The sequence below is a fragment of the Mastigoproctus giganteus genome, chromosome 1 (assembly GCF_048544385.1).
Source record: "Mastigoproctus giganteus isolate SK-2022 chromosome 1, ASM4854438v1, whole genome shotgun sequence".
Classification (NCBI taxonomy): domain Eukaryota; kingdom Metazoa; phylum Arthropoda; class Arachnida; order Uropygi; family Thelyphonidae; genus Mastigoproctus; species Mastigoproctus giganteus.
This window is the reverse complement of record NC_143575.1, coordinates 261,131,568-261,158,694: the sequence shown is the minus strand read 5'-3', so window position 1 is coordinate 261,158,694 and position 27,127 is coordinate 261,131,568. Positions and strand designations below refer to the sequence as shown.

The 27,127-nt window shown below is 38.9% G+C and overlaps 1 protein-coding gene across 1 annotated transcript; it reads left to right on the top strand.

Moving 5' to 3' along the window:
• The first annotated feature begins 59 nt into the window (after window positions 1-59).
• On the top strand, window positions 60-22,247 carry LOC150091856 (uncharacterized). The gene is made up of 4 exons (XM_090370040.1): window positions 60-708; window positions 16,715-16,879; window positions 17,683-17,890; window positions 21,815-22,247. Exons 1-4 carry the CDS (start codon window positions 60-62, stop codon window positions 22,245-22,247), a joined length of 1,455 nt encoding a protein of 484 aa, XP_090226166.1.
• The last annotated feature ends 4,880 nt before the right edge of the window (window positions 22,248-27,127 follow it).

Genomic DNA, 27,127 nt, shown 5'->3' with positions numbered 1-27,127 from the left:
AGGCCAGATATCTCTACACAAACCAACCAACTTAGTTTCAGAGAGACCACTTAACTCATATGGGAAAATGCATCGACAGATCCACAACAAATAATCCAATGGCAAATTGCCTTAATGAAGACGTTACTGAGTGGCCGTATCAAGAAGCTAATTCTTCATGCACCAGTCTGCCGGATTCCCAGCCAATCCAGAATGTTATATACTATCTCAGTAGCCTTATGCCCAATAGACTGAATAACAAATCATATGGGAACAGAAATGAAATTTTCTTCAAAAGAAAAGTTGTTCAAAGACCTCCCGTCCACTCCTACTCGTCTAGTCGTAGCGGGTACAGCCGAAACAACTCCATCTTGGCAGCTGGTACACAATACCCTACCAATAACAATTGCAGTAGATTGTCAGGTGCATCATTCTCCTCTCGAATAAAACCCATGATCACAAGACCCATCCAACAATCTAAAGCCATCTTTGTTTCCCGAGTCGCCCTTCAGACTACTCCAGACCAAATTGTGTCTGAATGTCTACGACTCATGAACATAACTATAAGAGTCACCCTACTGAAGAGGGCAGCAACATATGCGTCCTTCAAAATTGAGTGTGACGAAAATGAATTAATAATGTTGCTGCCACTTCCTTCTGGCCAGTTGGAGCTCTCTTATGAGGCCTTTTTATCACAACAGTCAGCCGACATTAAAACTACCTCGCTATGTATTTCCCAGTAAGCCAACTACAAACTCACAAGTATGTTGCCAAAGAAAGGAAACCAGGCCATCGCAGAATATATGTACCCCGTCAGTTACACAGGATATTGAACCTCTACCGGATCGCCAGTCAGATGTCAATCGAATTTCTACAATAGTCACTACCCGACGCATGATACAATGAAAGACTATACCCCGTAGAAGACCTATTAGGACACAGATAAAACCATTATACATAGGGAAGATTTTTCATCAGAATGTAAGGAGCTTACGAAACAAGTTGGACACATTGTAACAAATGCTCTTGTCACGGTCTGCTGATGTTATCTCTCTTACCGAGACCGGGCTCCAGCCACATCAAGAGTCTCTAGTCTCTGCTGGATACAATGCCTACTTCAAATCCAGATCTCTAGCGAGGGGTGGAGGAGTAGACCTGTTTGTACGTAACATAGCACTTCAAATAATCTCGGTCTCCTACTCGGATTCAGAGCTTTATGAGGCATTACTTGTCACTTTAAAAGTCCACTCAGCACTCTTAGATATAGCAGTCGTTTACATTCCACCTGTCCCTAGTCTAGAAATGATAAATACTGTAGTAGACTGGCTTCTCAACAAATTACATGTGTCAACCACCCATATAATATGGGGAGATTTCAACCTTCCACCACAGCTCAATAACCTACTGGGCACCATGTTAAATAAACTGCAGCCATGCTCCATCTCTCTTATCAAAGACCAACCTACAAAAGGTGAAAATAGACTTGACCTAATTCTGTCTTCTGGTAAATGTATAATTGATGTACCCCCCGAAATGTTCTTTCCATCCGATCATAGCCCAATTGCAATGCTCATAATGCTACCGTATGTAGACTTCAATGTCAAGGAAAAAATTAAGAGCCAGCTTGTCACTTCGCCAGCCTTTCTGGACCCAAATAAATGCTTATTTGCTGCCAGCTGTATCCCGTGGGAATGTCTACTCAAATTTGATGCCTTATTTGCAACAGCAACTGTCTTAACCAGTTGGATCAACTCTATTACAGAATTTGCGGCTTCCAAAGTAGTAAGGATGTCATCAAAATCGAAAACCTGGTGGAACTCTAGCCTAACTCTATTGTTTAAACTAAAGCAAACTCTGCACAGAAAATGGAAACTGTCTAATGACACACAAAATAGAATTAACTACTCGAGGGCCAGAGCAATATTTAATAGGGAAAAATCTAGAGCAATCAACCGCTACATGAAAGACACACTTAACAGGGGAAAGCTACCTCGTTGTACACATAAAATTGACACAAATCAGGGGCTTGACAAAGAAGCGTGGACGGACCACATCAGCAGGTTCTCCAGCATATATCATGAGTCTCAAGTCAGGGAGTTTGAGTGGAATCAGTTAATTGACAATGAGATGGAGGTTGTTCTTATCACTAAAGAAGCACTAATACAGAGTATTAACTCCCCCAGGGCAACTAAGACAGCTAGAGTGAATGGAGTCTCCCACTTCATGGTAAACTGTCTCAGCCCTTACTAATTGAACCACTCCAAGCAATTTATATCTCTATCCTTGCTTGCCGAGTTTTCCCTGAGAACTGGAATAAGTACGCTGTAATTCCAATGCCGAAAGTTACAAAGCCTAATCTTGTGGAGCACTATAGGCTTATATCTACTGCATCTACTCTGTTAAATGTACTGGAGAAATCTCTGTTGCCAAAGTTGTCGAATCAGATACTGGCTGGGCAGCCTCAACAAGTTCATTATTCAATAACTGCAAGATCAAGAATTACCAACCTCCTCACAGTTCAAACCGCGATACTAAATGCTTTCCAAGCCAGAAATGAAATTGCAATAATTTATGCCGATATAAAAGCAGCCTTCGATAGTCTGGATGTACATGCCTTACTTCATCTGCTCCAATATGCCTTCCAAATAAAAAGGAAATTTGCTGAAGTTGCTACAGGCCCTACTTACTTGTTGGTCCATTTATTACCGCACAGATAGTCAGATACTGCAACGCCAACACCATGCAGGAGTTCCACACGGTAGAGTTTTATCTGGACTCCTCTTTGCCGCCATGATGATCCCGTTCTGCAAAGGTAGAGATTATGTATGCACTTATGCAGACGATATTAAGATCCTAACACCCATCCAACCGTCCGTGATCAATAGTGCATTGTGTGACCAGATTAATTATACACTTCTGAGCTTATTCGTGTATTTAGATAAATTTGGCTTGGCCCTAAATCCGCAGATGACTATAATCATGGTATACTCCCTCAAAAAATCGCCTACGCCCGTATACCCGAAACTTAATGGCAAACCTATCCCAGTTGTTGAGACGCATAGAGATCTGGGAGTAACATTTGATACGAAATTTACATTAAAGTCTCATATTGACCTGATTGTAAAGAAAATGAACTACTTACGTTGGGCAACAAAACAGCACCTCTTGAAAGTGAAGCAGACTGCAACAACCGCACGATATTTAAGAACCATAGTGTATTCGGCCATTTTGTATGGCGCCGAATTGTGGGCATCAGCCACCCCTACCCACATTAGGAGAATACATGCGAGTGAATTCTGGCTGCTGAATTGGGAAAACCATAAGCACCATCTCCCTCAACAGTTAGAAACCACGCAGCTCTCTAAACAGCTTTAAGTGCAGCGTTTACAAGACATCATGGTCTGGAAACGATTAATAACCACAATCAAAATGATGACTGCCACGATATCATCACCATACTTCTGGCAGCTTTGTGAGTGGCACATACCGCCATCTGCATTAAGAGACACAAAATCCTTGAGAATGAAGACCAATAGACTGAAGATGGCCGACAGGTTTATACCCGCCAGTGCGTTAGAATCAATTCAGTGCCTAACACCTGTAGGAATTGACCTACTAAGGCTCACAGAAGATCTGAAATATAGGAAACAAATTGCATTGTAGTTCGCTGAGGCTACTGTTGCCTAGTAGTTGTGTGAATTCCTGTCAAGAACTGTCTGTACGCAATTGAGCAATGTATATCTCGCACAAATTGATCAGTGGATGTGATGTTAAGATGAACTTTTGTACTACAATTGCCAGGACTCTAGACAGAAATGTAGTGAAGAGTAATGCAATTTATATTTCATCTTTTCGTGTATATTTAACCTTTCTTGTATATTTTAGACATTCTTTTATTCACTTTATGGTAATCCCCTGGCATTTTCTGCCGTGAAGGGAATTTGTCACTTACCAATGTACACCTATATTTTAAATTTGGTAGGACAAATAAAGATTTATTTACTTGACCCAAAAGACAACCTCTCCTTGCCACTGATCATTTTCGACAGCGAATGCTGTGGAATCAACAACCTGATGCTTGAAAACTAGAGAACTGGAAACGAGTGCACTGATGGGATGAGTCCAAATATCTGGTGAAAAACACCGATGGATGCGTTTGTCTCTGGCCTAAGCAACAGAATTCCTCAGAACATCACTCGTGATGACTACTGTACAGGCAGGTGGAGGTGGTTGCTTAATACGGGGCATGTTTCTCTCCTGGTACACATGGACCAACGTTTCATTGGCGAAATTTGTATGTATGCGTTACGTGTTTATGATGGTAGTCTGCGCTTGTAGCACAGTGGTATCATCACCGTCTTGCCCACACCGCGTGGAAAAAGGCCCAGGTTCGAATCCTGTCGATGACACGAGCAACACAGCATCTGTCATTAGGATCTTCAAAAAAAAAAAAAAAAAAAAAAAAAAAGACGGGATCATCAAAGAAAACATTGTCCCCTTTACTAACAAACCATATATCATATATAAATTCATATAATATATATAACAAATCATACACATCGATAATGGTTCAACGTGGCCTAAGTAGCCTTTGCACCAGAAAAATCCAAACACAACAACAACAAACACAGCATCGATAACAGATCATACACAGCAAAAGTTTGGTTCCTAAATGTATCAAAATTAAAAGTGAAACAGAAACTTATCTCCACACAAAGATCCGTTCTTCTGGCAATCAGTAATACTTGGCGGTGCGATCGCTGTACATTGGTACATTGCTTTCCGGGATTTGACTTGCTACCTGAAAAAATGTCAGTCTAAGACATGATTGGAATAACAACTGACCCAAGCAATGACTTCAAAAGTGAGAAGAAAAGGATTTGGAAGGAACTTACTGGTGTCTGGAAAAAAAGATGGGAGAAAGTGAATTCGGGCAAGTAAGAAGAAAATACATCACGCAAGTGGAATTCTAAACCCCTGGAGTTATTTCATGGTTTATGCCTTCCATGACAACTTCTAATCTGCTAACTGGAAATAGGTCCCTCGGGATTAAGTTATCTGAGTGTGGTCTGGAGCCTCACCTGTATTGCACATTCAGAGAAAATGGAACTTGGATTCATGTCCTTCTGAATTGTCCGTTTTACTCTCAACCTACAGCAAATTTAATGATTGTGGTTGCAAACGTATTGGAGAACAATGCAAATATTCTAGTTAAAGATCGTGATAATTTTACCTCATTGCAAACGTACTCAAGAACTGGTTTTGCAACGAGAACTGAGCGAAGGACTTTAGTTTATCCTAAAAATTGACTTCACAACAAGGAGCAAACAGAAAAAACAGGCTATTTTTGGGCTATAAATCATTATGACTTCTACAAGCTGTATCTTCACTTCTAATAATAATTCAGACACAGTTTATTTGGATTGTAGAAGAAACATGCTGAACGAAAAACTCGGGAGGAAAAACCACGCTACTCTCGCCTGAGACGGATTAATTCATCAACGATTTTGAAAAGGCCCATAAAAATTCCTCACGCATCGACGGGACTCTAACTCACATCCTCTTCACTTGTTATAGAGAGGAGGGCGATTCTACCATTTGTAAGCAACCACTAAAATCTGAGACACCAAATACTTTGATTAACATCATTCCCTTCAGAAAATACAGGGTGTCTCAAAAATATTGGTACAAACGTTTAGAGGAGGTAGGTAACATCGAAAGGAATGTGAATCGCATAGGAACCCATAACCGGAAACGTCACCGTAAGTCGGTAGACGGCGCTATTCATCAGTTCGCGAGAGCAAAATTTCTGGTTTACTCATTCAAGCAGTAATCGCCGCACGAAGAGTATGCATCGATATACGAACTGTGAGCTCGCAGAGGGCAATGGACGAGCCGCTCAACGAATTTATGGAGAACGCTTCCCAGACAGACATGTATCGGACCACCGTTTGTTTGCGCGTGTGCATCAAAATTTGTGCGATTATGGGTCATTTAGAGGTAACAGGAGTAGTGCGGGCAGATCACGTTCGACGCGAACTCCCGCCATAGAAGAAACTGTGTTGAATGCCGTCCAGAACAATCCTACTACCAGCACACGTGCCGTTGCCTCTGCCTTAGGAGTGTCTCGTTGCAGTGTACAGCGTGTCTGGCACGACGAGTCCTTACACCTCTTTCATCTCCAAGGGGTTCAGTTACTGCACCCCCAAGATCATCCTGCACGTGTGGCTTTTGCGCAGTGGTTTCTCCAAGAAAGTGTACAACAACACTTGAATTTTCCAGCCTATGTTTTGTTCACGGATGAGGCTTATTTCACTCGGGAAGGCTTTTTCAATCAGCACAATGCTCATGTGCGGGCTTACGACAACCTACACGGTGTGCACCCCCATGCGGCACAACATCGCTTCGCAATAAATGTGTGGGCGGGTATGAACGGTGACTGCTTAGTGGGCCCCATACCTGTTACCATCCCGCATGAACTAAGAACGTCGAACTGAGTCGAGCCTCCACAAGCTCGCATGGATTTTACAAGGTGCTTAAACACATCTGGGGATACGGATCACAATGCTGTCCGTAAAGCGTCCATAACTGTCAAAGGAACTGGGGAATTTGGTTTTGTTTTTATTCAAACGAATAACAAATGCAGTCCAATATGTCTTTTAAAACGTTGTTGATTGGAAGCTACCTCGAGCATATATTGTAATGGTGATAGTGCACCAATTCTTATGGTTCTAGTCCTCCAGGGTCAGTCATTTTTGTCCAATGTTCACGTCATTAGTCACGAGAACACCAAACACCTTTTCACAGAGCAAGTAGGTTCCATTTATTCTGGATTCAACACGACCTGGACTCATGTGAAAAATATTTTCATTTTTTAGCCCTTTCACTTGCTTTCAAGAAGTATTTTTGCGCATAGTGCCTGATACTTTTTTCCACGATTTGTACAACAAAGAAATAGGGGTGCAGTCGACATAAAACAACACTACAGTGACGTCACGCTGTTCTGCTGTGAGGGGACAAGAGCGTCGATCACACAAGGTCCTAAGAACGGTGTAGATTGTTAAACGAGTAGAAATTAGCAGAACAAGACACAGCACGTCTTGCATAACGAGACCTTTATAAACATATTAGCTGTCACTTCCACACTCCCTGCATGGTATAATATCCATTTATTTCTCCCCCCCCCCACATAGTTGACTCGTGAGATCAGAACAATTCTTGGGAGCTCAGAGAGGGGATGCAGAGATATATATTTTGGAAAGGAGAAAGCAGGAGGACACACATGGCCGATTTTTGTCATTGTGTGAAGAAGAAGTAAAATAATAATTACTAGAAAAAGATGAGAAAAGAACCATAATTACGTCTGGTACAGAACCCCCCCCCCCGAGAACACATACTAATTAATCTAAACTATGTACCAGTCCTATTGTACTCATTTGTATTCTTATATGTTTAATAAACCTTGTTTTGTTTGTTTACTATTTTGCGTCCTGACCATTCCATCTAGTTACACACAATTCACTGAACATTTTTTTTAAGGAACCATTATTTGCGGGGCTCAAAGGTCAACTTACTTTGAGTTTAATCACAACGCGATCTTGTTGCTGCAGTTCACTCTTATTTAAGTCTGAGTGGGCTGGAGAGTTTATTGAGGATTTATTGTCCTAATTTAACTGCTAGAAGGTCATATTGAAACCCGGGTTTTTCCGGATACACATAATGTCGTGCGGTCTTGCTGGAAGCCGAGTGATCCATGAGTACGTTGATAGGCAAGCGCATAATACGACGGAAAACCCCTGTGGAACACTCAACCAGGACTCAACGATCAACACAGGGATGTTGATCCATATTGACTCCACTCTTTCCAACAGTTACTGCAAATTGGATGGTGGTAGATCTCTAATCCAAACATTCCATAACTACTCAATTGGATTCAGGTCCAGTCAATATGGAGAGGGAATTTACTGTTTCCAGATTTTTCATGTTTATTCCACGTTTCTGAAACCATTTCTGCATAATTCCAGCCTTTGCACATGGCGCATTATTCTGTTCGAAGAACCCATTCGCATATAGATAAACTGGAGCCACAGAGAAATGCACGTGGTCGGAAGCAAATTCCAAGCATCAAAACGTTACTCCCCTCGTATCAAGGAGCCAGGATATAGGACTAAAACTTTCCTCCACACTGTTTCACTGCCACTCACCCCAACCTGCATTGGCCACTCTAGCAGATAGAAAGGAGAAAGCACGGGGACTGGGATTCGTCAGACCAGACAACGATTTTCCGACATTTCCGTCGCATTAACTAGCTGTGTCCAAACACAGGATCACCCTTGGATAACGATATTTGGTTTTCGTACCAATCTCAATACACACGAGATATTGCCTTCCATGAAATCCTAGCAAGATTGTTGATTACAAATTTACTTAGAGGTCTATTTTCGAAGTTTCCAAGATAAACACACAGGTATTTCTAGCGCCGACTAAAACTGCACAGACTACCCAGATTGTTCTGAAAGTTGGCATCATTTCTTGAAAAGAGATATACCTAATATAGTGGCCATTCAGTAAAGAACCGTCCTCGCGAGCACAGTTTGTAGGAGCGCAGTCCTCCCGACCCGGGCAGAAAAGACCCAAGTTTGAATCTCGTCGATGAGGGGAGGAATTTTTAGGGATATTTGCCACAACGTGGCTGAGTTTTCAGATATACAAATTTATCAAAAAGAATTCATGAAATAATTGAAAGTGATGAGGATCAAATGTATTATTATTTGATGTCTGTTTTATCATTGAATGTCTAATGTAGCGGTGGTGAAAAGTTTCTTGCTTTAACGGTGTCCAAAGCGCGTTTTCATTTTTCTTTCTGTTTCATAATTAGGATGTCTTAAAGGATCGAAATGACTCGAAGGCGGTTGTGGACCAACAGTTTATTCTTTGGCATCAGCATGTCTTCATTTTAATTACATCCAAGAAAAAACAGACATATTGGACCAGTAGGCATTCTTCAAAGGCAACACCCTTGATCTAACTATCAGCAGCGATTATTCATGCATTAAGAATCTGCAGATAAAGGAATCACTAGGTGACAATGATCACAGTCTACTGATGTGGGATTTACTTAAAGATGTAACTACCATCAGGGGTTAAGGAAAACGGGTTTTGCTTTTGTATTGCAATGGGTGTCGCACAGTGACCTGCCATTCTGCCAACACAACGAGTTGCAATCTTAACTCTCCACGAACATTGTACGAAGAACGATGCCGAATTGGTTTGGCCCACTCGACATTATTCTTCGTACACCTTAACCGCAGTGGACCATGAGCAACCGACAAGACGTACCGTTTCCGGTATGGAAGCATCCGACTCTCGCACTCCCACAATCATGCCCTTTTAAAAACCCCGTGATAAATTTACTACATCCCATAACAGCTACTTGATATCTTTGAGGCATAGCCCATTACGTATAGGGTGGTAAAAATTCAGTGATCATCGAGTTTAAGTTCTAATATCTTTCATGTTTAGGGTTTCATTATAAAAGAAAATTGAGGTTGCACATTGAGTTATGAATGTATGATCCACATAGCATCATAACAAGGGTTTAGCGATTTAACATGATCTCCATTTTTATATTGTGCCACTAGATGTAATTCAGCCATGAAAACACTAGCAGCAGGGAACTGCAGATTTCCTGATTTGATAATATTTTATAATTACCATTAATTATAACATTTATAAATACTTGAGATAATGGATATAGTATCGATGAATCGTATGTAGAGTCCACTTCCATTTTAAGAGTTTTATCCTGATAATATCAGAAGGAATTTAAAAAATAAAAAGAAAACTTTCTAAACATTTCTTTCTAAGTTGCGCAAAATATTTTTCAGGAAGTGACCTTCATCTGTGATCAACTATTTCGTCATATTGTGTTTTAAAAACATTCAGACACATTGGGCTACTATACGGTTATAACAGTTGTCTTGAGGCAACATTGCAGATATTTAACTAGTAAACTCTGTGTTTTCTAACAAAAGTATTTGTTTTCCGGCCCTTCAGATCACGTGCTTTTCCAACTACACTAAGTCAGGTAAGACAGTTTCTCTTATAGCCATTAAGAAATTCGTTTAATTTTTAGTTAACTCCAAATTTCGAGCAGGGAAAATTCATTGAAGTCAAATTACGAGAACAGATACCTCGTTGTTGTTGTAATAGGGTTTTAGGGGCATCATTAACTAAGGCCATATTGTTCCATGTGTACTGTCTGTAAAATGCGTCTGTACTGAGATTGATTTTCTGTTTGCTGGAAGAAAAACCCCAGTTGAGGGGAGTCGGATCTTTTTCAGTGGGAAGGTCGGTGATTATGCCAACCGTGCTACGTACGAGGACAAATCTGACAGCACATTTATCTCCTAATCTCACAAATAAATAATTTCTGTTTATAATCCGAGAATATCATAGAAATCAGAGTAAAGGACAATTACAATAGCCGTCTATATGGATAATATCATACTGTGCCAAAGACGTGAAACTGCAAGTAACTGCAGATACGAGTCCTAAAAGTGCAATGCTATTCTTTCAGTTTACACTTGAATCAAACTACAAAGGCCCATAAAAACTACCAAACTACCTTTTTCACAACGTGGTCGAGCTAGTCAGTCTCAGTCGAATGTGGCATCCGGAAACTGGGTTTTTCATCCAGCAAACAGAAAATCGACCTCAGAACGCAATCAATTTACAGACAATGTTCTTCAAGCAATATGACCTTAGTTACCAATGTTCCTAAAACCTACTACAATAACAACAACAGGCATAATCATGCTTTTTTTAGAAAAACAACTCACTTTTTATTATTATTATTGGTTTCTTTTTTCAAGAATAAGTAGGTATATGCTCTCGGATATTTATTCCAGATTAAACAAATTATTTATAATTAGGTTTGGAATATATCAAAACGAATTGAGAAATGCAAGATACCAGGATAAGTAATTTCATAATTCTCTCTCTTTGCGGTTTTTTTTTTTGTTTTTTTTTGACGTTATGACGTCATGATATCAGTACCGGAAGGTGTCGCATGGAAAAATCTGATTAAAGAGAGATGTGGTTTAGCCACTGCTCATTGTAAACTAATGGATACAGCTGACGTTTTATTAACTGGTACGTACGGATGGTAAGTTAGAGCTTAAGTATTTAACTATTTTGGATTTAAAAAGTTTGAATTAACATTTCGAGATTTAAACATTTAAAATTCTTTTAAGCTATATTTGTTAAAATTTTATTTATTCATTATTAAATGTTATTTTTACCAATATACAAACACTACAGCAAAAATGTATTATTATTATTATTATTATTATTATTATTATTATTATTATTGTGCAACGAGAGAGAGAGAGAGAAGTAGAAAGGAATCACCAAAAAAAGAGAAGAATAATGATATCCATCTAAGAACCCTGGGTTTTCCAAGCGTACTAATTCTAGATAATTTGGGCAGATGGGCTAAGAAGTGGCAACTGAAGTTTAACCTTGACAAATGCAAAGTACTGCATATGGGTAGAAGTAACCCCAGAGAAACGTGCCAACTGTGTGGTACTACACTTAAGGTGGTAGAAAATGAAAAAGACCTGGGAGTAATTGTGCAATCAGGTATGAAGTTTTCTGAGCAATGCAGACAGGCTGCCAGGGCTGGTCATGGGGTTTTGTCAATGATATATAGGAATTTTGCTAGCAGGGAAACGGAGGTGATTGTTCCTCTGTATAAGACAATGGTCAGGCCATGCCTTGAGTACTGCATACAGTTCTGTAGGCCTCATTTTAGGAAGGATGTAGATTTACTTCAGCGTGAACAGAGAAGGGCAACAAGATTGGTGAGGGGAATGAAGGGATCCTCTTATCAAGAGAGGCTTAAGTTCTGCAAATTGCAGTGGCTGGAGACTAGGCACCTGCGCGGTGATCTGATTGCGGTGTATAAGGTCTTGAATGGTTTGAGCACGCTGAATTCTGATGGGATCCTTCCACTTGTTCAGATTACGAACCTAAGGGGGCATAACTTCAAATTAAGAAAAGACAGATGTTGAATAGATGTGCGGAAATTTGCCTTTAGCCAGCGGGTGGTTAATTGCTGGAACAAACTTCCATCTGTCGTTGTGGAAGTTGATAGGTTGAATAAATTTAAGGAGGAACTGGACAGGCATTTGGAGGGAATGGTGTGATATATATATATATTTTTTTTTTGGCTGATGCTGCATAAGCTCATACACATGGTTTCTTGCATCACATGCCACTACTACTACTACTACTACTCACCAGATGTGAGCCATTGGAATCTAGACAGTATATGAAGGTTACCTGGAGGTTTAGATGTGCGTCAAGGCCAAAGCAACTAAGGCTACGAGGCATCAGTATATTTTGTCTAATTGAGTAAAACTGGGCTAAAATTTGCGTAATTTATAATAATTCATTGATGTTTGAATTCGATATAAAATATGCTTGTTCGAGATTAAAGGCTGAGGTAGCAAAAGTTATGAGGCGTCTATAAAACAGTGTCCATCTACCTAAAATATCCCAGTTTTTTTATATGAAAAACCTGCATTTCTAGAAGGACCAATCATGCCCTAAAACGACCAACTTTTTCATCACATCTTTTGTATTCGGTATGAAAGAACAGTGTTTACCGCAAGAGTACATCCCTCGTGCTCTATCTGCCAAAATATTCATGCGTAAAATGTAAAATATTGTAGTGGGGTTTTGGAGCATTAGGGACTAAGGCCATATTTCTCCCTATATACTCTCTGTAAATTGCATGTGTTCTGTGGTCGATTTTCTGTTTGGTGGACGAAAATCCCGAGTTTCAGGGAAAAAGAAACCCAGCTACCTTCACCTGAGACAGACTAACTCAGCCACGTTGTGAAAAAGGTCCATTAAAGGCCCACGTTATGAAAAAGGCTCACATCATCGACAGGACTCGAATTCACGTCTTTTCCACCCGGTGTGGGGAGGATGGCGATTCTACCAACTGTGCGACCCACGAGGGCAATGTAAAATGTTAATTTGTTGCAGCTAAGAGCTTGTAAATAAATTTAATTTTTGGGCTACTCAAAGAGAGAATATCAAACAGATATTTTCCATATGTAAAACTTTCATTGATAACATAAAAGAGTGTCCTCCACTCAGCCAGATGTTGGGAATTTAAAAGAAATATTGCTAGATGAACTGTCTCAGCAACAAAAAGAAATCCATCTTATAAAGACCTCATATATTATTCTGCATCCTCCTAGCCTTCTGGCTGTCCCACGAAGATAGGCTACTTATTCTCTTCATAATTTATTATGATTGAAACATATTTCATTGGCGTTTTGGGCAGGTACATTGGTAACTGTGATCAAAAGATATTTGTAGCTGGTGCACAGGAATAAACCTCTAAAGTCTCGTGAGAAGTCATTGACCATTTCTTGTTTTTTTTTTGGGAATTGACCTCAGATGGTTTGAGTTCGAGGAATTTAATCTTAGATCCAAACATGCAATTATGAAACAAATATTAATTAAAGTGCCGAATCAAAAAAAAAATTAAATATATATATATATATATATATATATGTATTTAAATCTGATGCGCTTACTTTGCTACATAGACGGAACCAGGGACTTGTTTCTGGGCTCGATCTAACCGGAAAAGATAGGAAATTTCATACGTCATAATAATGTTGTAACCATAGTAACAGAGCTTCACTTTTTTTTATTCTATCAATAGACGCAATATGACTTCCTCTTGAAATTATAGGAAATTCCGTCTATGAAATTATACCAATCTAAGTGCAGGAAATTAGACAACCATTTGCGTATTACAGGAAGACATGCTTGCACTTCGATCTCTTTTTTTTAACCAACAGCTTCCGATTAACTTGCTGGCATTTCTCAACTGACAAGAGTTTCTCCAACCCAACAAGGGTTGGAGAAACGTTTTGCCAACAAGTGGCAAAACTGTCAAGAAGTAAGCTACAATTATACCGTACTGGTACAATTCCAGGAGCATAACAGTGAATTCGGCCTACTGTCATAGGCACCCGGCCCTTGTGGGTAGCATTGGTAGAATCACCGTCCTTCTCACACCGGGTGGAGTTCGGGTCCGGTCGACTACGTGAGGAATTTTTATGGGTCTCTTTCACAATGTGGCTGAGTTAGTTCTTCTCAGGCGAGGGTAGCAGGTTTTTACTCCCCGGAAACTCGGATTTTTGTCCAGAAAATCGACCACAGAACACATGCAATTTATAGACAACAAACACAGAACTATATGGCCTTAGTCGCCGATGCTCCTAAAATCCTACTACAACAACAACAAGATAGCCTCCCCAGGTGGATTCAGTTGGACCGGTAGATCCCATTCGTTGTTGTTGTGTCTATTTAAGTTCATCAGTGACTGAGACCATATTGCGTCGTATGTATGGTTGATTTGCCTGTTTCCTTTTTAAAAAAGTAAATTCCCCTAAAAGGCTTGATGCAAGAGTTTCTGTTGCTGAAGGAACCCTTTGCTTTCATACAGTGGCACATCACCACAGTAATAAATCGATGCCTTGTACAGCAGAGTTATTAAAGTCGATATGCTCTGATTCAGATATTGCTAAGAGATTATCTTGTGCAAAAACAAAGATTGAAGCAATAATTAACTCTGACTTAGCAGTTCATTCAATTGAAGAAGTTAAGTCTGCAGAATGTACAGTTTTTTAGAGTTTCCACTGATGCCACTGATCATGGATTTCTGAAAAATTTTCCTCTTCTTGTGCATTATTTTGGTGCACAAAGAATGGTAGCTCAAAGGTTCAGCTAATAGAATTAAATAGCGAGTCAGATGGGACTGCAGCTATTATTTCTGGCTATGTTTATGAGACCTTGTGTAAAGTGGCCTTGATAAGAAATGCATTGCATTTGATGGAGATAATAGTAACACCATGTTTACAGGACTGCGGAGATACAATGGGAATAATGTATTTTCAAATTTACAAAGATTATTGGTCGATCGCTAATAGGAGTGGGCTGCCCTGACCACATTCTGTATAACTGTATCCAGCATGGAGCAGATGCGATTGATGTAGATATTGACTCCATTGTTCTTAAGATTTTTAATTATTTCAATGTCCATACTGTATGTGCTGAAAACCTAAAAATATTCTGCGAATTTGCAGAGGTTACCTGTAAAAAAACTTCTGTATCATAACAGAACACGCTGGATTTCTCTATTACCTGCAATTGAAAGAATTATAAGTATTTATCCAGCCCTAAGGGCTTTCTTTTTATCTCAAGAAAATCCCCCCAAGATTTTAAAACTTTTCTGTGAAGATGAGTTTAGTGAAACTTATCTTGTTCATTGCCAAACTGTAATGTCAGTCTTCAATTTACATATAAAGAGTATTGAAAGGAATGACAATTCTTTGATATAAGTTATTGAAGCTCTTGCTCCCGTAAGGAATAGCTGTGGGAAAAAAGTAAATGTCAGTTCATATCCCTCCAAGTGATGGAAATGTTGGAGAAGAGGCATGAAGATGAATATACAGAGAAATGTGGAGTTTTCAGAAAAAATATCTAGAACTTATATTAATCATGCACTGAAAACTTCGACATGTGGTTTAAATCACTTGAAGAAGTCTCTTCATTCAGGTGGGTGGCTTTAAGAGAGCCAGCCACCTGAATGGGACAGTGTGCTTGAAGTGCTTTGATCAGTTTTGTAATTTTAAAAAAAGTTGTAACGGAAATTAAGGATACTAATGTTTTGGTACATTTGGGAAAGCCGTCCTCAGTTGTTTGTTTGTTGTTTAGGAGCATTAGCAACTAAGGCCATATTGCTCCGGGATATGCGATGGTCATTCCCTGACCTTTCCGTATTTGGTGGTGACGGGCTCGAACCCCGGTCTAATCAAGAAGCGTGTGCTATACACTGCTGCTCCTTCCCACCTGGCTACGGAGGCGCCTTCCGTCCTCAGAAGTCCTCAAAGGTCCAATCTTTTTCTGCCCAAATGTTCACATTTTTAAGGTTCGAGAGGTGGCAGCCCTAAGTGTAGATCATATAGCTCATGTGGTATCAGAACCTGAAACATGTTAATTGAGTTACGGAAAAAAACATAAACATTTATTATGTTTTTAGTTCACAGCAGGGGCTCCAGATCCTAAAAAAATGGCTTGATGACATTTCTACTTGATGACTACTCTTTCATTAAATATAAATAAACAATTAAATTAAATACATATCAACTTTTGTTATTTACATACATAAATTAAATCCATTTTATTTAAGTCCTGTTTCATCTCCAATCTGTTTCCTGGATGAAAAACTCAAGTTTAGCTGGATGGAGGAAACCAACGTCCGACACAGCCATTTCAGTCCGACTCAAAAATGGAATGATCCATAAAGTTTCCTCCTGCTCCTATTGAAAACGTAACTTGAACTTTGTCTTGCGATAGAAATCGAACTTATTGATACCATAAACACATGAACTAGATAATTTTAGCCAGCTTGTAGATTTAGGAGTAATCTTTTCAGAAAATTAAGTGTACAATCCATTTCGATCAACTGCAGTGGTGTGTAAAGCATCATAACTCGTGTGGGAAATAATTGGATGAACATATGCTTCTGGACTCAATCTATTGCCCAACTTAGAACATATAGCTTATTGACTTTCATTTCTTTTATAATAAAATGATGCCTGGGAAAAAAATATATGTATTAATTTATTTTCCAATTTCACAGATCCTCTGCTGAAAATGTCCACTGTTTCCGAAAAACATTATGATTGGTCGAAGTACTTCAAAGGAGAAGCATTTAACTCTGTGGGATATATTCAAATGATGACTGACTTATTAGAGATCATGGTGAAGTTTTACCTCACGAATATTCATGACATTATCAAGACTGGTAAGTATCAGGTTTAAAATTTTACCACTCAATTTCAGTTGTCTTCTTTATTATTGTCTATTCCGTTGTCTTCTTTGTTATTTCAACGATATCTGCAATTCTTTGGTTTAACAGACAATACCTTCCGAAAAGTATCCGTACACTACCGTTTTCATAGTCCATTGGACCTTTCTGTATAAACAAGGGACTCATGTCATCATGTATTGTCCGATGTCATAAACTAACTTGTCGTTTCATGCAACTGCTGATAGTCTGCACTGTCCAAAGTCGACAATCGGTGATGTTACCTTGGAAGGGCAGCGTGACCTACCACTCAAGTCCAGCAATGCACAGTTAGATCACAAATATTTCCTCCACGTGACCAGACAGTAGTTGAATGGATAATAACGCGATCGCTTCGACATCTCTGAAAAATATCAACAACGAGCTTAAGGAATCAATAGGAGTTAAGGTCTCTAAGAACACACAAAGTACAGAGCCATCATCTTCTGCTTTTATGGGGAAAGAAGTGGTGCATCAACCAAAGATCATTAACTGCAATCATCGTTCTCGCCTTGGATGGCTCAATATATGACATAAATGGTAGACAGAATAGTGGAAATCTGTTCTATGGACTTAAAATATAAATCCCGAAATGCGTCCGAATACTTTTTTCAATGGTCGTGAACTGTGATTAAAAGTAGTGACTATTTTCAATATTTTATTTAATTTCTGGTAAATTTTTAGTAAATATTACTAAATCCACCTACATTGTGAATGCTTACTCATAGATAGTTCACTAAGTGATGCTGTTTCGTGATTAGGATATTTCAAAGGATCAAAATGCCTCGAAATCGGGTGTGGACCTACGGTTTATTCTTTGGCATCGGCAAGTGCTCAGTTCTCCCATCTGATCACCAGCGACTTTTCAGACTCTAACCGCAGATTTGTGGAGAAATGGATGCGACAAGAGCCAGGGATGTTGGACTATTCACCATTTTTCGAATGTGTGGCTGAACTAGAAGAGTACAGGTGAGTTTTTATTTTTCAGTTTTCTAAGGTCACTCAAGAGACATTCAGGAATACTATCAGCACAGAACAAAAAAAAAAAAAAAAAAAAACACCACGTCACTTCAAAAATCAATAGATATGTTCGTGTTTAACAACTATTCGCAGAGTGAATGCAAATTCAATCTGTTAGGGCATACAATGATTTTGTGCTTTACAGTCTAAATCTGCAAAATCGCATGTTAGATTCGCTTCATTGTTTGTATACTGGCTTATCATCTCCATTTAAAACCACTTGTAATGCTTTAATCCTTCCGGTATTGAGAAATCTACTGCCTTACCATCCATGCTCTCTCGCCTGAGACGGACTAACCCAGCCACGTTCTGAAAAAGTCCCATAAATGTTCCTTCTCTCATCGACAGTGCTCGAACTGTGGTCTTTTCACACGATGCGGGAAGGATGGTGATCCTACCAACTGTGCTACCCACAAGGGAGAACGTGACAGGAGAGTCCTATAAAGAACCTTCCGTTCATCAGACGGTCCAGGATGTCGCTGCACACAGACTCTCAGAGACAATTGAGACACGTCCACACCATTACAGTGCGAAGCAAGCAGCATGATGTGTTACCACGGTCCTGAATCCGTTCATAATCCAATAATCACCCCCATTTAATGCTACACTCCATTTTTAATTTTAAAGCCTACCCTCCTTGGACATTCCTAATTGAAAGCTGTGCTTTGGAGTGCGAGTCACAGTAGACATCCAGTACATTGTCTATCAATCTAACTGTCATTCTTGAGTGTGACAGATGCCCAGAGAAAGCTACCCGCCCCTATTGTTCGGACAATAAAGTTTGACAGAGGCAGAGTGGCTGTTTGGGGCTGTTTTTCATGATTTGACCTGTGATTATTGGTTGCTATGGATTAAATCATGCTGAGGTCTAGCTGCACGTTCTGGACAATAATGCATTACCTACGTCGAGCAAGATCCATACTTGAATCAAAATAATAACGCTTCATTTCACAGTGTTTGCGTTGTGACAGACTGGTCCAAGGATATGACAGTTGGAAAGTTGGAATGGCCATCCCAGAGCTCTGACCTCAGTCTTAGAGCATGTGCGTTTTACAAAAAAAACTGGATAGTTTTACACCAAAACTAGAATCTCTTATGAAGGCTAAAATTTCAGGACAACTTGTTAGTTTTCCTGTAAATACAGATTTTTTTGTAGATATGCAGGTGTCCGGATATTAGTGCTAGGGTAGTGTATATTGAAGTCTTTGAAATGTACAATTTTTATATATTTTTTATATTTTCCAGTGATTTGGAGAAAGGAAAAAAGGACATTGAAACTCGCCTGAAGGAAAATTTAAAAGCCTTTGTGTTTTGCGATGTGGTGGCAGATCAGATAATACCATCAGAATACGTAGACAAGTATGACCTCATCATTTATTCACTGTGCTTGGAGGCAGCTTGCCCAAACCGGAAGGTATTTGGCAAAGCCATAAAGAATATTGCTGATCTGCTTCGTCAAGGAGGAGGATTCTTTTTGATGGGAGTCTTTCAGTGTTCTTGGTGGACAGTCGAAGACAGTGAGATGCCCTGTCTGGACATGGACAAGAATCACATAGAGGAGGCACTTTCAAGTGCTGGATTCAAGACTCTGACATTGCAATTTATGGATCATTCAGATGCAGGAATTAAAGTTGCAGATCACAAAATGATATTTTTCGTTGCTGCAGAGAAAGTATAGAGATTGCGTTCATTTACGAACAATCGCGAAATGCCTTTAAATATCATTCCATATCTGACAAATGTATATTATACACTGTAGTAATAGTCATGTTTTCACTGGATTCACAGTTGCTGTAGTGCCTTTAATTCTAAAAATAATTGGAAAACAAACAAAAATAAAACGAAATGAAACATTTGTTTCTGTTAAATTCCCTAAGAGGTGTCATAAATGACACCTCTCAGGGAATTACATGTGAGTGAGGACTTACGCATTCCTCACAAGAAATCCCTCAAGGATGAGTTCTCAACAAAAAAAATCAAAATTTTTGTGTAACCAAAATCAATAATTTTGGTTACACGTACAGAAGTTTTAAACTGCAAGGTCAGCACCCTAGTCCTTCGCTCATCATACAATCCCCGAATTCAGATCTCCAACTCAGTTATTTTGCATCAAGCTATGCAAACCTGAGACACCTTAGCGCAGCTCCTCAGGAGCTGCGCTAAGGTGTCTCAGGAGCTCGTTAGCTTTTCTGTCAACCAGTGTTACAAAGCCGGAAGGCCACAATTTTTGCCAAAACATCCAAAAATGAAAAGGAATTTTTTATCCCAAGCTTGAGGGTAACCATAACTCGTATGAAAGATGGGGCGTCATTCAAAAACTCAGTTTTGTGGCTTCTGAATTACAAATGCATCATCTGTATATACATTTTACAACTGCAAAATAGTTGGGGAATTTCCCAAAATTTGGACCAAATTTCAATTGCTGTGATAGCAACAGTAGTACTGACAAGGTAGCCTAGAGCAGCTGAATAAATTTCTTACCGTCTGCCACTTGAGTCCTTTCATCCTCTAACCAAATATCTTATGTCTTGGATGTCTTCGTGGATAGTCAGTAAGTTTCAGTTGGTGGTTTTCCGCTGGAAATCTTTGTTTTTCGTGCTACAAAACATGCAGATCTAACTTAGTACCTAGCAATCTTCAGGTACGATATACTTTTGCCTCATACCTTTAATTGCCTTGGTCTGTTTTTGAAAAGAACTTTAGTGCAACAACTACTGTAGTTTTATTTCACGACTTATGTCCATCAGTGAGTTTCAGATGTTGCACTTTTAATAAAATATGAAATCGAGCAAGCAGTGGACATTTCAGTCCCTTCCTCCTTCAGTGCAATCGCCATTTCAGCTAAAGAAGAGGAGCATACTGGAAGCGCCCTGATCTGCTTTTCCAGTTGATCCCAAAGATGTTCAAGAGGATTGCTCTGTGAACTCTGGGTCAGCCAGGTGAGTGAATGTACGTTTCGTTCTCAAGTCATAGACATATTTCTGGGCTTTCGTTTTTTTTGGGATGGAGCATTATCGTCTTGGAACTAACATGGTCCATTTTCAAAAAAAAAAAAAAAAAAAAAATTGCCAGAATGTGGCTGCATAGAATGTTGAAGATGTCAGTATACGACCTGGGATTTTAAATTACAATGGTCCAAGTCAGTCATAAGAAGAAACCCCCATATTATGACTCCACACTTTTCTATGGACACGCAGACGTTTCCAGTGCTTCTCTATACCCACATTCTCGCAGACGTTTCCAGTGACTCTCCATACCACATTCTACCGTCTGACCTTAAGACCATAGCTTAGCTTGTTCCATAGGACCTATTTCCATTGTTCCTCAGTCCAAGAACAAAGGTCTCGATTTTGAATGTTTCGCATCCATCGTGCTATTACTTATTTTTCATTAGTGCATTATGTACACTATCTGGCGAAAATATTAGAAACAGAATCCCAATATCACCAACACATAGTAATTTTACATTGGGTGCAATGCAACTGAGCCCGCAATCAAAAAGGACCACACATTCAACAAAGGGGCTCTGGCAAGGTAAAACGGAGAGATCTCAACATTAATTCTTGCACCTGGCCTCACGGAACTGTATGACTGGCCCTGTCGTACATGATCTGATAAATTTCTTAAATATGTAGCAGTTTGTTGTTGTTTCAAACTCACCAACAAGTCTGATTTGCATGAGAAAATTCTTCACAATTAATCTGCTATTATATTCCTTTATAGATCAAGGGCAACCAAACAAGGAGATTAATGCAGCCATTGCAAATTAAGATTCATCTTTTTCTTTAATTAAGACTACATAAATTTTAAAAAATAATTGTAGAATAAGAATTTTAATAAGACAATTTATTTATTGTTTTCTTTATCTTCTAGTGATCTAGAGAAAGGAAAAAAAGATATTGAAATTCGTCTGCGAAAGAATCTAAAAGCCATTGTGTTTTGTGATGTGTTGGCAGATCAGATAATACCATCGGAATACAACGACCAGTATGACCTCGTTATTTCTTCACTGTGCTTGGAGTCAGCTTGCCCAAACTGGAAAGTATTTGGAAAAACCATAAAGAATATCGCTTGCCTACTCCGTCAAGGTGGAGGCTTCCTCTTAATGGGAGTCTTGCAAGGAAATTGGTGGGCAGTGAAAGACTGTAAAATGCCTAGTCTATACATGGACAAGGATCACATACAAGAGGCTCTCTCCAATGCTGGATTTAGAACGGTGACATGGCAGTTTAAAGATCATTCAAATATCGTAACTGATGGTCCAAATCACAGAATACTGTTCTTTGTTGCTTCAGAAAAATTATAGCGACACTTATTTTAAAATAGACATACCTTAGTATACATCAGGAACTTTATTTTCGTTGAATTATTCCAGGTTTTTTTTTTTTTTTGTGGTTGTGTGCTTTATCCTACGATGTTCCTCTTGGTGAAAAGAATTCTGGAAACCCTTTGTTCATTGTCATGGTGAAGTAAAAAATCTATTATCTTAGTCAAGTCTTTCCTTCCATGTCCAACAGAGTCCTCGAACACTTCAAATTTTTCTAAAATGTTCAATTGCCAGGGATAATGATATGTACTTTCTCAACTTTTGCTGATGAATGAATACTTCTTGAAGATATACAATTGTTTCTTCACCTGAACTTCAAAGATCAGAGTAAATTCTTGATGCGTGCATCATCGATGACATTTTTCTTTACTTCACTAAGCTTCTTAAACGAGCGAAATACTGTCAGACCTTGCTTAAAAGTGTTCATGTGACTGTCCATTTATCAAAAACTTCTTATATTACTTGCTCATTTTTGATATAAGATTCCACAAAAACGACATAAAGATTGTAAGGATACAATTGTACTAGAGACAAAAAGTCCAATCCTTCATTAAGCCGAAGCATGCTTCAAGGACAAGCAACGGGATTGTGAAGTCAAGTGCTGGATTTTTACTGTGCTTTTCATCCTGATGAATTTCTTCTAATGAAGAAAATGTATTAAAAATAGTCAGATTAATCCATTGTTTTCGCAAATGTGTATGATTAACAATCTTAAATTTAACATTACTGTAAGAACTGTTAAAAACAAACAAGCTGGAAAGGTGTATGTTATACTGGCGGTTATTTTATATTCTCGTTCGGGCTTCTGTGGACAGCACGACTGTGTTGCGGGATTCGTTTCCTTCCTTAAGTACTTGATCCTGAACGTAACCCCAGTACACTTATGTGACTGCCTAGTGGCTTTTATGATAGGACAATGGTCTTGGTCCTCAAAAACTACTTGTCAGAATAGAAATCGCGGCGTTGACCAGCGCTGTGTTATTCACTACAAAACCCTTTCGATTATAGTCGGATCTTGAGAGCCGCAATGCAAGTTCTTTTATTCTAATCACTCTAATTTACATTCTGAGCATCGTGTAAAAAGAGAATGGGGTCTGAGGCAAGGAAGCTTAAACAAAACAGTTTATTGTTAAATCCATACTAGAAAAGATCATACACAAAAATTCACAGACGTTTTAATATTAATAGGTTTAATTAAACTGGCGGGCTATCCATGAGTATATAAACAGTGATTAATTCACTGTAAGACAAATATAACACCTATACATACATTCTTAGCTTGAGCGATAGTTAACACTAAGACAAGTAAGAGATGCATTTATAAGCCATTTACGGAGTTACAGTTGTATTCTTCGTGTGGTATTTCCTCTGGGAAACTCCATCTCGGATGGTAGGTAATGAGCGAAAAGATACATTGCTATTTTTGGCATTAATTACCAGCATAGGTAACTTAACATTAAGAGTATACAATAGCCTAAGTGAGGAAAGATACTAAAAAAAGGTATTGGAAAAGCAAAATGTACGCATTTTATATGTATAAGGAGATAAACACTGTCATTGTAAACTCTAAATTGTAAATAAAGGTTTACATTTAACTCCATTACGTCAACCAGCATCTGTGTATATAACACGACTTGATTTTGTTGAACTACAATTCAGCCAATTTCATTTTTAAGTAAATGCAAATTGAAGGACCTCTTGGCGATGTCATTTGTTTGAACGTAGTGCAAAATCGGGGCAACTCGTTGTGAAGGAAAAAGTTTGTTCTGCTGTAAGCATTAGGAGAACTCCATTAACTCAGCAGTTTAAATCCTGCTGGTTAAAAAGTCCTTCTAACTACATAAATTCATGTCTCCACAAGTCCACCTAAACAAGATAATTTAATAATTATAATTAACTATAATTGTTAATTAATATTAATTGTAATTAGCTGACAAATATATAATTATAAATAATTTATTTATAGATTAAATGCAGTTAACATCAACAGGATTCTAACCCCAGACAAATGAAAAGTAGAGCAACCACTATACACTAGAGGACCAAAAGGTTGCTCTATACTGCTTGAAACGAAGTCTGTATATAAAGTAACCTTTATATGTATTTATAAATATAGAACAGCGTTTTATAAATACAGAGCAACCTCTTATAAATATATGCAAGATTCAAACAAGTTTGTTAATTACTGAAATAAGTGGGCTCTCAAACGTCCCCTTAACATGTCATCTTCAGCGTTTGGGTCAGGATACAAAGGTATGGTCTGATAACTTCAGCAGAATAAGGTCTGATAGATAGTTTTAGTTAAATATGGATGTACAGGTAACCCTCTTATAACACGGTTATTAGGTTCCTGTAAAATGTCGTGTGCTTTAAACTGCCATGTCACCGTTCTAAAATCCAGCTTTGGAGAGAGTTTCTTGTATGTGATCCCTGTCCATGTATAGACTAGGCATTTTAGTCTTTCACTGCCCACCAAATTCCTTGCAAGATTCCCATTAAAAGGATTTTTGTGTAACCAAAATACACTATTTCATTAACAAAATGTTAACAAAACTACACCATTCTAGATATAGTGTATCTTCTACTCTCTTTAAAAAATCAGCAATCTGAGTTTGATTGATAAATCTTTATGGAACTAACCATTTTTGAAGCTCCCTTTTGAACTTTGGTCTCCTTTCATTCAAGAATTTGCATTCAAAAAATATTCTAATTGCTCAGCTAACTTTATGCCTTCCCATATGCTTTTTAATGCAAATTTTGGAAGTTTACAATTTTCATCTGTCATATCATCATCTGAATTGATTTGATTTTACCTCCGATGCCATTTGCACCAAATCCGCTACGCTGGCTTCTCCTTCTATGAGTAATCATATCTTTTTTTAAATTTTTTTAGAAGCATCGGCAACTAAGGCCATGTTACTCTTTGTATATTGTCTATAAATTGCGTCCTGAGGTCGATTTTCTGTTTTGCTGGATGGAAAACGCCAGTTTCCGGGAGAAAAAACCATGCTACACTCACCCAAGCCCTACTTAACTCAGCCACGTTGTGAAAAAAAAACCAATATAAATTCCTCCCTTCATCGACGGAATTCGAACTCGGGTCTTTACCAGCCGGTGTGGGGAGGAGGAGGGCAATTCTATGGACTGTGCTACTAACGAGGACTTCAGCAGCCATATCATCAAAACCTGCTCCTCCTACCGCCATAGCAATTTCTACTATCGCACCAATTCCATTTTCTGCCCGTTCGATCATATTTCCTGCATGAACTGACTCTGGCCATACATTTTTCCAACACGCATCTGTTGTTTTTCTTTCAGCGATAAAGCTATGATTCTGATACAGTCCACAGTTGAGAAATGTTTCCATGCCTCCAATTACTTCAATAGATTCGGAATCAATTTTTTCCAAAATCCATTGTAACGGTTTTCTGATACGAGTTTTAAAGGTGGATTTGTCTTGATCTAATGGCTGAATGAAATAAGTTGTATTAATCCCTTAAGTGATTAATACAACAAATAAGTTGTATTAATCACTTACGCTGACGAGGCCACTAGTGACGGTCGTGTTCAAAGCCGCTAAGTGGATTTTTCTTATTTATTGATTTGAAATTATTGTTTTTCTAAAACTTTTGATTTAAATTTAGTAGTATAACATTATTTTGTGATTTTTTGATTAATTTGGTGTATTTATTCTTTACTCGGCCTTGTACAAGTATCGGTAAGGGTTTCCACGTGTTCGTAACTACCGTTACCGTTAGTAACTTTCCGCCATTGTGATACCGTACTAGATATACCGTAGGTTATATACCGTACTAGATAGCGTTAGTTGAACTTCGTTAGCAGTTAAATTGTACGTTTAAATAAATACATATAACGACTTAGATTACAAACGTAATATAATTAATAACATAACATAATTAATTAATAAATGAATAGAATCATGACTCAGACCAGAGCAGCAAAGCAAAAGGCTCAAGCTAATGGAAGTGCTGTGGCTCAGAGCAGAACTGAGGGGGGCAGTTGTCCTCTGACTCACAGCCTTATAAAATGCACTGTTTGCTTGATGTTTGCAGAGCAATCGGGTACGGGACATGATACTGCCAAGGGGGATGTCTTTGTGTGTGCGCGATGCAAGGAGTGTATCGATATCAGGCAACAACTCGGCGTTCTTGTGGGCCTATATGAGAGCTTGAAGGACAGGGTGGATGCCCTCGAAGAAACTAAATTGAGGGGCCCATCAAGCTCCCAGCTGCCCACATCAACGCCAGAGCTTGCACTTGGGCATCGCGTGACACAGAGACAACCCCTAAGGCAGAATGCTCTGGTCCCGAAGGAACTAGTAGTTGTTGGTGACTCTATTGTCAGGGAAACGGGGAACATGCTTTGTAAAAAAGATAGGTGGAACAGGACCAGGGTATGTCTGCCAGGGGCAAAGGTTGATGACGTTGTAGAGCGAATATCATCTTTTAAGGGCACAAAAGGTGATATAGTTGTACACGTTGGCACTAATAATATTAAGAGTAGGAGACCAGCAGAATTACTTAACAAGTACAGGTCACTGTTGAACAAAAGCCGAGAATTAGGGTTGAATTTGAAAGTGTCTGCAATTCTGCCCAGACACGATAGGAGGGAGTATATGATGAGAGCCTTGTCGATCAATTCGGCCCTGGAAAGATTGTGCAAGGCTCAAGGGGTAGAATTTTTTTCGGCCTGGACTGTACTTGTTAACAGGAGAGATTGCTTCTACAGGGATGGGATACACTTAAATAGAAAGGGTGCAAGAATATTTGCTGATGCTATCGAGGCAGTGTTAGGTGGGTCGGAAAACTGCTAGCTTGGGGGGAGACAAAGACCAATAG

What these genes read in the sequence shown, in the direction of transcription:
- LOC150091856 (XM_090370040.1), top strand. Translation starts at nt 60, where the DNA reads ATGGGAAAATGCATCGACAGATCCACAACAAATAATCCAATGGCAAAT. An exon ending in TCATGACATTATCAAGACTG is followed by an intron (nt 16,880 to 17,682) that starts GTAAGTATCAGG and finishes TTTCGTGATTAG; the next exon opens with GATATTTCAAAGGATCAAAA. An exon ending in GCTGAACTAGAAGAGTACAG is followed by an intron (nt 17,891 to 21,814) that starts GTGAGTTTTTAT and finishes TTTATCTTCTAG; the next exon opens with TGATCTAGAGAAAGGAAAAA.